Here is a 12,954-nt window from a genome sequence, read left to right as displayed (position 1 = left end):
TGCAAAATATTGCTAAGATTATCTTCCTTCTTATTCACCAACTATTTACTAATAGACAATTACCTACACATATAGGAATATAACAAAACAACTATAACATTCACAAACATTACCATCCAAATCCAAACACATAAACATACAAACCACTCAAAGCATCCAAACACAAATGTACAAACAATACAAGGCAAACAACATAGAATAAATTAAAGAAGATAATGATATGGTCATGTCAAGTGAAGAAAACATAATGTAAATTTCAAAGTATGAAGTTTATCTCAAACATATATATAATAATGATAATCTAAAAATGTGACATTGCCGCCCTCAGCTAGAACCAACCTAGATCCATCTAACTCTGGATCTATCATGCGCTGAGAGGGATCAAATCCCTTTCGGCGCAAATCTTTCCTCAAATTCTACACTCCAAAAAGAAGGTTTGCACCTCGAAAGATTTGATCCCTCTCAACGCATGATTCTTACACAGAACTTTCAATCTATTTTCCTAGTAAAAACACAATAGGTGAATATCTTATCAGGAAATTGAATGTTTTGAATAGGAAAAATTTAAAATTTATCTTCCAATTACTTGGATCGCGAAGATGTAAACTTTATCTTTTTACGCATTTAAAATGTTATCATTTGACTTATTATATATGGATTGTTGATTTTGATCGATCATTAATGTACACAGGTTTATTAAAATTCAAAAATATACACATGGAAAAAAATTCAATAAAATTTCATTCTCATAAGAATCTTGTAAAATAAGAAATTAAGTTTTGGTTGGTTTGGTGTGTTTTTTGAACATTTGATATCTTGAGTAAATGGAGAGGCCATCAAAATTCCTTCAGATGGAAAACTATTATCCAATGAAACTATGATTGACACCCAAATTCACTTAACTACGTTCATGATGTTGATCCCGTGACATTATGATACGGAGTAATTTTTGTAAAACTATGGCGGGCATTGAATTGTGTTAGACTTTGAAAAAAATGTTATTCCTCATGATCTTTATAAAAATAATGGTGCTAAAATTATGAACTCTGGTTATTGATGATATCGAATGATATAATCAATTGAATTTTTTGAGATGCAAATTTTTTTTATGTTTGAACTCCAAATAAATGTTTACACTTCAAGAGAGTTGATTTCCATGGTTTTTTTGTTAGATCTATGTGTAAGATAAATTTATATGTGATAATAAAAAATAAGAAAATTATATATATATATATATATATATATATATATATATATATATATGGTTTAAATATTTTTATTTTTATTTTGTGTTTGTGTTTGTGTTTTTTTAATAATTATCCTATTATAAATGAGGTGAAGATGGATTTTTTTGATAACAAGTTCTGATTTAGTTGAATTCTTTGAGATACAATCATTTTTTGCTATTACATAAAGAGGTGAAGAGGGTGCCATTCTAAGTTGTGGTTGGAACAATGGAACAATAGCTAGTAAGGTGGTGGTGTGAAAAGTTGGGTTCATAGAGAAATGAGAATTTTAAATATTCACACATATATAGGTACTCGTTTTTGGCTACTCAATGTTACCATAATTTTTATTGTTTGTATTACGAATTCATCTTATTTTATATGGAGAAAGAAGTGATTTTAGTGTTCGACAATGTCTTGGTAATCCTATTTATATTTATATTATTATTATTATTATTGTTAAGGAGGCAAAAGTTTATAGGAGGTGGATGGTGTATTTGGTGAATATGTATTTGTTGCAATCTTATGTGTTGTGAATGACACTATCGATATATAAACATTTAACCTTGATAATAAAATGATATTTAAAACATTTCAAAGAATTAGTAGGCTCACTGATGAATGCAACCCAATTGAAGGTGTTATTCAAAATTGGCAATCTTCAAATATACTACCTCTCAGTTATCCCACTATAACTTGATGGTTGATAAAATTGAATCGATTGTAAGAAAAATGTTATTATTGTTGCAAAAACGAAATATATAAATTTATGCGAGAAATAATATAAAAATACTTTTATATTATCTCTTTTTATAAAGTGCCATGTGTGACGTTTGACTTTGAAAAAAAACAAATTCTAGAAAGAGGGAGTGGAACCCTCATGGATATGCTAGGAAAGAGTTGGTCCCTATAAAGTTAGAGAATCTCGTAAAAAAAGGAAAATAGATCCCTTATGGCCAGAGAAAAAGCCGACTTTGATACCAATTGACACCAAATAAAACAAAAGGATATTATTCAAGATTATTAATAATTTATTTTTGTGTATAATGTTTTTAGTTTTTATCATGTTTGTTATGGGAGAGATAAGGCAATGGAAAATGAGGTTAACCATCAATTGTTTTTCTTTTTGACTGTAAATTAGATTGCATTCTATAAAATTAACATTAGAAAAATAAGTTAATTTATTTGTAAAAATATTTTAGTTTTATTTTTCATGCATTTGATTGGGCTTAGTCTTATTATGTAATGATTTGGTTAAATAAATGTAACGTACTTAGAATTCATCCTTTAATGTAGTACCTGAAGTCTATCCTTTATAGATCATCAAATGTGTATCATTTTATGTGCAGAAGAAATAACTATACTAATAATTTCAAATATGTGGTCGTAAGAATTGCAAAATTTAGGCGAATTTATTCTCTTACATCCTTAAATGGACCTTTGTAACTCATCACAAACCAAGCGATGAAATTAATGAATACTTCATACATTTTCGAATTTGAGAACATTGTAAATAAGATTATCTTAGAGGACACAACGGAATTAAAGGAATTTGTCACAACATACCATTGATTTGACAATAAATGTAGTGTTTTATAGTAAGGAAACCCGAGGCACTTAATTTCAGTAAACGTGGTCAAAGTGAGGGTAAGGATGAAAAGGAAAGACAGTTGATTAGCAAAACACAAGTCTGTATACTCTAGTCCATTAACAACGATAGGACAAATTGCGCTAAATGTTCTTCTTATCTTCCCTTAAGTTTAGCATCTAAGACGATAAAAAAGTTGCAGATGACACTAGGCGACTCGCTTTCGTAGTGCTCAACTCATGTACAAGCCTACTCCTTAATTCAGCTCGGTGCAAACAATATCTGTTTAAAACCTCAAGTCAAACCATACATCCTCATTTATCATGTCCTGCAAGCAAAAGCAACACTTTGTGTAGTGCAAGCTAGATCAAAACTTCTTGCGGGGTTTCTTTAACCGAAAAATACATGTATTGACATATCGTTCAACAACTTGTCAGTTTTGTGGCAAATCCGACACCAAAAGCTTGGAGATGGAATTTCATCAATGTTTTGAATTAATCATATATGAACTATTTTTTCCAAATTATACAAACATCATGATCTAGTTTTGTGTAATAACATAGTTGTTTTTTAAAGAAAAGATACATACAATCATGTTTGTGCTCAATGTATGTTCTTTGACGAGTGCCACGAGTAAGGGACTTAGTTGTCAATTATAAGTTTGTGATTGAGTAGCATGACCTTTAGGAGCCCCTTAACTACTTTTGTAATCTACCCTCGTAGAATTCCTAATTACACCCACAATGTTGAAAACAGATTGGGTATTCTCAAAGCTTGCGGAACACTTATGAATTTAAACATTTTTTTTTTTTAATTTCTAATTTGAATAACCCATTCATATTTGAATCTGAAACAAATGATATCCAATTTGAAAAGGTTAGATATCATTGACACTAGAATTACATATAAAAAGCTACAATTACATGTGCATTGCTTTCTAATGGTGGTGAGACTAGTTTGTGGTTTATGATTAATTTTTACTCTTGAGCACCCATGTTGATGATTGATAAATTATTCTCGCAAACATAATAGATTATATGCATAGTATTTTATTATCATCTTTTTGAGAGTCAAAGATAACACAGTAAGTGGTCCTACTTACTCCGTGATTAACGAGTAACATTGAAGTTTTCGCTTCCTCGTCCGACAACAGTACCGATCTGCACATGTCCAGAAGTGATAGATGGACATGTGGAGAGTCCTAAATCGTGGTCATCCTTTCACATGGATAATTACATTGAATATTTTTGGATATGGAATTTTTTTTCGCTTTCTCTGCCGACAACAGTACCGATCTGCACATGTCCAGAAGTGATAGATGGACATGGGGAGAGTCCTAAATTGTGGTCATCCTTTCACATGGATAATTACATTGAATTTTTTTGGATATGGAATTTGTTTTCGCTTTCTCTGCCGACAACAGTACCGATCTGCACATGTCCAGAAGTGATAGATGGACATGGGGAGCAGGCTTTAAAATTGACGCCCGTATACCTGTTTTTCCTTATTTTAGCCGTAAAATACAGTTCGTTTTAAAATAAACACGTCACAATGAACTTGCAGATAATTTTGAAAAATGTCAAAATGACAGGCGTATAAAAAAATCAAAAGTTTCAAATCTTTATACATATTTTATATATTTATTTATACCAAGCTGGCACTAGGATATGTCGAGTCCAATGTGGTATTTTTTAAAATAAATTTTATTCAACACCACGGTCCATGTGAATGGCTGGTTCACAGTTATTGGCTTCGTACGTTATTTTTTAAAATAAATTTTATCCAAATGCTTTCATGGGCACCACGGTCCATGTGAATGGTTGGTTCACTGTTATTGACTTTGTACGCGTCTACACATTCACACCCACGCTAGAGTACTTTTCTCTGTTCTTCCTTGGGTTTGACATCCCATTGAGTTTTATGCGACTTCTTTTTACCATTGTACCACAAAAACAATGTTATCTTCGAGGTTTTACAAGTCTACAAGGCCCTTAGAATAAGGAGATTTAGTGCCATAGATCTGGTTTTCTTTCATCAATCCAGATAGAGATCTGGGTTCATCCAGATAGATTGAAGATGAGGGCTCACAATGAAGTGCTTCAGAGGAATTTCAGAGGAATAGAGCTCTTACGCCTCTGCTAGTTTCAGTTTTTTTGTGGGTTTTTTGTTTGTTTACTATGGATCTTTCTTCGGGCCCAGATTGCAGAGGGCTTCAGGGGGCATGAAAATGGAATTGGTGATGCAGCAATGGGGAGATATTCGAGGAAGCTTCGTCTACACATTCACTCCCACGCTAGAGTACTTTTCTCTGTTCTTCCTTGGGTTTGACATCCCATTGAGTTTTATGCAACTTCTTTTTACCATTTTACCACAAAAACAATGTTATCTTCGAGGTTTTACAAGTCTAAGAGGCCCTTAGAATAAGGAGATCTAGTGCCATAGATCTGGTTTTCTTTCATCAATCCAGATAGAGATCTGGGTTCATCCAGATAGATTGAAGATGAGGGCTCACAATGAAGTGCTTCAGAGGAATTTCAGAGGAATAGAGCTCTTACGCCTCTGCTAGTTTCAGTTTTTTTGTGGGTTTTTTGTTTGTTTACTATGGATCTTTCTTTGGGCCCAGATTGTATAGGGCTTTAGGGGGCATGAAAATGGAATTGGTGATGCAGCAATGGGGAGATATTCGAGGAAGCTTCGTCTACACATTCACTCCCACGCTAGAGTACTTTTCTCTGTTCTTCCTTGGGTTTGACATCCCATTGAGTTTTATGCGACTTCTTTTTACCATTTACCACAAAAACAATGTTATCTTCGAGGTTTTACAAGTCTACAAGGCCCTTAGAATAAGGAGATCTAGTGCCATAGATCTGGTTTTCTCTCATCAATCCAGATAGAGATCTGGGTTCATCCAGATAGATTGAAGATGAGGGCTCACAATGAAGTGCTTCAGAGGAATTTCAGAGGAATAGAGCTCTTACGCCTCTGCTAGTTTCAGTTTTTTTGTGGGTTTTTGTTTGTTTACTATGGATCTTTCTTCGGGCCCAGATTGCAGAGGGCTTCAGGGGGCATGAAAATGGAATTGGTGATGCAGCAATGGGGAGATATTCGAGGAAGCTTCGTCTACACATTCACTCCCACGCTAGAGTACTTTTCTCTGTTCTTCCTTGGGTTTGACATCCCATTGAGTTTTATGTGACTTCTTTTTACCATTGTACCACAAAAACAATGTTATCTTCGAGGTTGTACAAGTCTACAAGGCCCTTAGAATAAGGAGATCTAGTGCCATAGATCTGGTTTTCTTTCATCAATCCAGATAGAGATCTGGGTTCATCCAGATAGATTGAAGATGAGGGCTCACAATGAAGTGCTTCAGAGGAATTTCAGAGGAATAGAGCTCTTACGCCTCTGCTAGTTTCAGTTTTTTTGTGGGTTTTTTGTTTGTTTACTATGGATCTTTCTTCGGGCCCAGATTGCAGAGGGCTTCAGGGGGCATGAAAATGGAATTGGTGATGCAGCAATGGGGAGATATTCGAGGAAGCTTCGATCCAATGGAGAAAATGAGGATGAGGAACAAAACAAGGGATTTTCAATAACAAATGATGATGTGAATGATGGCAATGCGTAGGATGAGATCAGACCCGTCATTGCAGATTCTTTTGTAGGAGAAATCAATGAATTGATACCCAAATCATTTCCGGTAAGAATTTCAAGTGCATAGGATAATACCCAAAACCTATACTCTGATAATTTCCAATGTATGGCATATATTGCATTTCATATGAATAATTTGATATATGTGGTATTATAGATTGTTCTAAGGATTTGACCTGTCTCGGTGCTCTGTTTCTTTATTTTGATCTGCATAGATTGATAGATTTCTATTACATCACTGTTTGCAAGGCTCTTTCTACATAACCCTTACTTCATGTTTTGCTGGATGATTACATTTTTGTTATGGCTTTTTGAAGTGCTCACACAGCAGTGGCTTTTTTTCTTCAATTTTTTCATTAGCACCAAAAGTTTATGCCCAGGTTTCTGTGGACTGGTTGTTTAATATAATCAAGCTCGTGAATTTTGGTGATATAAGGTAATATATGTACATTCTCTTCCATTATCAATAGAACGTGTTTTTCTGTTTAAAAAAAAACTAGGGTTTTACAGTAAACAACCTATTTTAGATAGTTTTATGGAAATTTATTTATAGGTGGTCACTAGTAGGTGTAGCGGCTATTACAACAATATCCAGTAAGTAGTGGGTGCTCACGCAATAACATGTAATGTACCAATATATGTGATTATAGCAGTATGAATTAGGCACATATGCACACTAATCCAATGGTAGCTGAATGCAGATAATCACTACCACTCTGAAGTATGAGATCCAAATGCATAATAAGTATTCAATGCATTTCTTAGCACGAGATCCAAATGATTTCCAGACCACAATAGTATCTAATAGGCACTCGGTGGGATTATAGTAGTATCCACTAGGTGGATGGGATCACAATAGTAATCTAGTATGCATCACCAGAGTGTGTAGTTTTACTTCACAAGCTCTAGGTTTTCTCTATAGTTTTCTTGCTCATCAGTTTAGTGGTTTTCTCCTTGATATCTAGTATTGGGATGTCTTTTTTTTTTCTTATTGCAATTTTTTTTTTTGTATGTTTTGATAGTATTATGAGCAAAAAAGACATTGGCTAATGTAATCTTGTTTGTTTTGATTGACTATCAAAATAAGTGGTTTTTTCTTATTGAAAAATAAATCGAAAAACTAAATATTGGAAACTTAATTTTCACAATAACAGGTTTCTTTTTGCCTTAATCTTTTCAAAAATCAATTGCATTCACTTCAATATTTGCAGGCCACTTTTTCTTCATATAAGACCAATTATGAATCTAATTTGCAAAAAATGGATAAAACTGGTAAAATTAAATTTTAAAAGTCATATGAAAGGCAATTAAAAAATGAAATCGTCATAAAAAATAATTGTGATGGGTAGGGGTACCCGTCAAATTTAACCCCTGTTTCACATGGATAATTACATTGAAATTTTTTGGATATGGAATTTGTTTTCGCTTTCTCTGCCGACAACAGTACCGATCTGCACATGTCCAGAAGTGATAGATGGACATGTGGAGAGTCCTAAATCGTGGTCATCCTTTCACATGGATAATTACATTGAATTTTTTTGGATATGGAATTTGTTTTTGCTTTCTCTGCCGACAACAGTACCGATCTGCACATGTCCCGCAGTGATAGATGGACATCGGGACTCGGGAGAGTCCTAAATATCCAGCAATCTTCTCTACGAACCAACTCAAAAATATCCACAATCTTCTCTACAAAGCAACATGACGAGTATGAGGATTTACGGGAAGCTAATTGCTGCTTGAAATTTTTTGTTTCTAGGTAACCATGTTTTCTTCTCACTCGTGAAGATAGAGAAATTAAATTGCATTTCAGGCTTCATTTTCCTCTGTCCGAACTGACCCCTGTTCTTTCCCCAAGGAAAAAGACTACTAATATTTGTGTTATAGGTTTTTATGATATATGCTCTACTTCATGGATATCATATGAGTTTCTTTCATTTTACTTAGGGTGAAAATCACACAATCGGCTTGTGAACTTGTGTGCTTTAGTGTATTATCAGTGGTGAGATATGTAAGTCGAGATTGTACAAAGTGAGGGTAAATCGAGAATGTGCAAAGATTAAAGACTGAGGGTAATGATAAGGGTAAGCGTAGCGTGAACCGTCTCTATTGTTGTGAAAGAGGCTCCAAAATTAGGGGACTTGAATAATACTGTGATCATAACAAAATTAGGGGACTTGAATAATACTGTGATAAAATTAGGGGACTTGAATAATACTGGGGCTTAATTTTTTTAATTCCATTTCATATATTAATTTCTTATTAATTAGGGGACTTGAATAATACTGGGGCTTAATTTTTTTAATTCCATTTCATATATTAATTTCTTATTTACCTCTCCACAAAGTTATTTCTTTTCATTATTTTAGAAATTTTTATCCCAGGGCAATTTTTATTTTAATATTCCATATAATATATTAATTCTTTATCTACTTTTCTAAAAATTCAAAATATTTAATATTCCATATAATATATTAATTCTTTATCTACTTTTCTAAAAATTCAATTATTTTGTTAGGTTATGCAATCATGATTTAAAATAGATTTATGCTCATTTATATTTTTATTTTTGTCTCATATATATATATATATATATATATATATATATATATATATATATATATATATATATATATATATATATATATATATATATATATATAGTTATTATTAAATTTTCCCATGAAATTTCATTCCCTTTAGTTCGAAGCTCATAAATCATGGTTTAGGATGATATTTTTTTCGTTTTATTTTTAAATATTTTGATGTGAATATGTAAATACATGGTTATTTAATTTTGTTATTATCATGGACTCCCCTTATATGGGCGCAATGTAAAGCACCTTGTTACTTTTGCTACAGTCAATTATAAATAAAGCACCTTGTTATTTTTGCTACAATCAATTATAAATAAAGCACAATCTTTTGTTTATTGTTAATTAATTTAAACACAATTGTATTTTTAATTTTATTAATAATAGATATACATAAATAAATTTTCACTATTTTTCGCTACAAATTAATTCAATCAGCACTGTTTGTTTTTCTGCCTGAGTAATTTATAATAAATCTTTGTTATTATTACTACGGTTACGTAATCTACATGTTTGCGCTCATTTCAATTTATGTAAATTGTTTTACTTCTTTGATTTCCTTTACGTATAGGAAATTATATGAATGAGTAGAAGAAATTTGTTTATGTAATTATATAAATGATTTCAACAATATCCTGCTCACAAAATCATAAGAGGAGATGTTGATAAGATAAAATTTATGTCAATCGCACATGCTACGTAGCCTTCCTCCTCTCTTTTTGCTTCACTTTTACCGTGGATTTTGACTATGTAGACCTGTTTTTGGTGGACAGGTATTGCGCTAGCGGAACGAGACCAATTGCTCAGCTGGATTAGTGTGGAGTATGGCGTTGCCACCTGATTCACCATTTCGCGGAGTAGCAGCTGCGATCCCCCAGCCGGCTTCCGCGCTGGATGTCCTTAACCAACTATCACCAATAATAACTGGGGTAAAGTTGTACAATACACCAACCAGGATTCAATATCGGAACCCTGACGACAACCAGGATGTTATAGAGGCAGTGTATCGGTGGGATTCGCGTCCCTATCATGTGATTTTTCGGACAGGATTTCGGCCGCGGCTTCCAAATGACCCTGAACATTTGGAAGATTACTACAACCTTGAGCGCTTTGTCAACCTTGGAGTGATGCCGGAAGATGAAATACGTGTGGAACCTTCAGTTTTTGTGAGCACAACGAGGTCAACACGTTGGCAACCAATGGTCGGGCGAGATTGCATCCTTTATCGGTATGAGATAAATGCCCCTGGGGGCATCGACGCGGAGCTAACCCTGCGATACCGATATCACTATCGAAACCAACAGAAAATTTCCTTTCCAGGTGGCATCAGCCCTCAGTATATTCGAACAGCACGGGAATATAGATTTGGAGTAAGTCCTGGCGAGTGATTCCCGCGTCGCGAACGAGTGAACAATATAATTCACTATAATGCGAACTTTTACCCGAATCCAAACCGGCGTGTCCCTATAAGAAATCCTTGTTATCCCAGGGCCGGAGAAGAATTTAGAGATCACCCTCCAACAGAAAGTGGAGAAAGTGTGTAAGACATTTGCAAGGTGGGACACCACATCGAGAGTGCATTTAACTTCAGCGACAAAGAAGAGGTATACTTGTTCATCAACGACCGGTACCTGCTAATCAACTATGCTCCGGGCACCACCAATGACTACATTATCAAGGGACCCCAGACTATTGGCGATGGCTTTCCCTACCTAAAAGATACTATTTTTGCAAGTGGTATTGACGTCGCCTTTACTGCTTCCGGAAAAAATGAGGCCTATATTTTCAGGAGTAATATCTGCGCACTTATCAACTTTGATGAGGGCTACATTATTCAAGGACCCGGGCTCATCACTGATAGCTTCTACTCCTTGAAAGATACTATTTTTGCAAAGGCTATTGATGCAGCCTTCACCTCTTCCTCCGAAAATGAGGCCTATCTATTCAGAGGTGATCAATACGCCCGTATCAATTTCGCACCCGGCACAACAGATGATTACATAATTCAAGGACCCAAAAAGATTATTGACAGTTTTTACAGTCTTAAAGGTACGATTTTCGAGAATGGACTGGATGCAGCGTTTTTTTCTTCTCGAACAAATGAGGCTTATATATTTAAGGGTGACACCTATGCTCTTATTAATTTTGCTCCTGGCACCACAGACGATCACATTATTCAAGGACCAAAGCAGATCACTGAAAGTTTCTCCTCCTTGAAGGACATCTTACCAATGTATCCCTGCTCTTATGAGTAAGCTATCCGTTATCATGGGCCGTGCACCCTACTAGTAAGCTAAAATAAAGAACCGCTTCCGCGGCTCCACGGAATGCATGGCCACTTATGTTTCCATCTACATCTAAATTTCAAATACATGCATGTTGTAGGTTTCATCGATCTTACTTATTCAGTTGACAGTAATGTGTGATTTTCTTGGTGTTTTGGATTTTTAAAATAAAAATAAAATATCTTTTAATTATATATATACTTTTTATAATGAATTCTATGAAGGGTATTTAAACTTTTTCGACTAGCGACTCGCCTAAAATAACTTGACATATACACACACTTAACTCAGTTAACTCACACTCTAAATATGGATTGCATTGAACTTTTTATCCATCACACGACTTGACTCAATGCTCAGTTAACTCACTCTCTAATTTTAGCCAACTCTGGCATGCCGGAGTAATTACAATTTCTAACACCCCCCTTAATTATGACAGTATGACTTAACATAACTCAAACATGACTCAATTATTCCTCACAATAGAAATTGACTCAATCATCACCCAAACATGCCTGCTGGTCTATGTCTCAGCTAGGCTTACAATGACTCAAGACTTTCACAATTTTTCATTTTCTTTCTCTTCTTCCAAATTGTAAATCTTCAAAATTGCTTCATTCTCTGTTGGCGTTCTTGTTGTAGGCTCCATATTTCTTTACTTGTTATTGCTGCTGCTGTAATTTTTCTTGGACTTTTCTTGAATTTGTGTTGAAACACAATTTTATCTTCTCTACTACACCTTCATCTGCAAATATTCATTCAACCATGGATTGCTCCCACAACATTACATCTTTAAATTGTATTATTTTCTCTTCTTCTTGCGCTTTACATTCCTGACTTTCTTTCTACCATATTTCTGAATAACATAATCTCATCTCTTATGGACTCCATTGTTGAAAAATGGTTTCAATGCATTCATCTTTGTCTTTCATATCATTCTTTTCACTTTCATCATCAGGTACTGCTAATTTTTTCATGTAATCTACACATTGAAGATCATTATTCACCATTTCATTCAATTATTTTATTCCAGCTGTTGCCTTAAGACTCACTTCAATTTGTTCTATTGGTTTTTGAATCCATTCTTCAATGAGCTTCAAATCTGCATCAAATTTATTAAGAACCTTGTTTTCAACTTTTTCGACCATGCTATTCTAAACACATGCATATTAAAAAACAATGTAAAATCCATCAACTACGGTTGGTTGCACCAATTCACTTCTCACTTTGTATTCATCATCCACATTTGTTTTGTCATAGTGGGATTCACCATCATCTGCATCATGAACATTACAATGGATTCCTTGAGCATTAACCAATACTTGAGGATTACTTGTGTTCAATTAACCAATACAGTCACATACATTCGCGCATCACATGAACATTATAAATTAAACCCAAAACACAATATAACCAGATGCATTAACAAGAAATAAATACACATAATTTGTAGAATACTTCTCTTTATTGATATCTTCTGATTAATACAGATTCTATCCACCCTACGCACACAGATGCAAGGGTTTGCGCACTCAGCTACAGACTTCCACCCTAGTCCTCTGCGCACTCAGCTGCAGAGCCTCTATCTACGCTAAGACCCTATACACTTA

General features: G+C 34.2%; 1 protein-coding gene across 1 annotated transcript; it reads left to right on the top strand.

The window, feature by feature from the left end:
* The first annotated feature begins 9,883 nt into the window (after positions 1–9,883).
* Positions 9,884–11,314, top strand: LOC149169536 (albumin-2-like). Its single transcript, XM_089425237.1, has 2 exons — positions 9,884–10,429; positions 10,616–11,314. Exons 1-2 carry the CDS (start codon positions 9,884–9,886, stop codon positions 11,312–11,314), a joined length of 1,245 nt encoding a protein of 414 aa, XP_089281363.1.
* The last annotated feature ends 1,640 nt before the right edge of the window (positions 11,315–12,954 follow it).

Source organism: Pinus tabuliformis, chromosome 4_2 (genome assembly GCF_031772625.1).
Source record: "Pinus tabuliformis cultivar Carrire ecotype Pingquan chromosome 4_2, CPIR1, whole genome shotgun sequence".
In the NCBI taxonomy this organism is placed as follows: Eukaryota; Viridiplantae; Streptophyta; class Pinopsida; order Pinales; family Pinaceae; genus Pinus; species Pinus tabuliformis.
The sequence above is the reverse complement of the archived record's forward strand: the minus strand, read 5'-3'. Positions and strand labels throughout refer to the sequence as shown.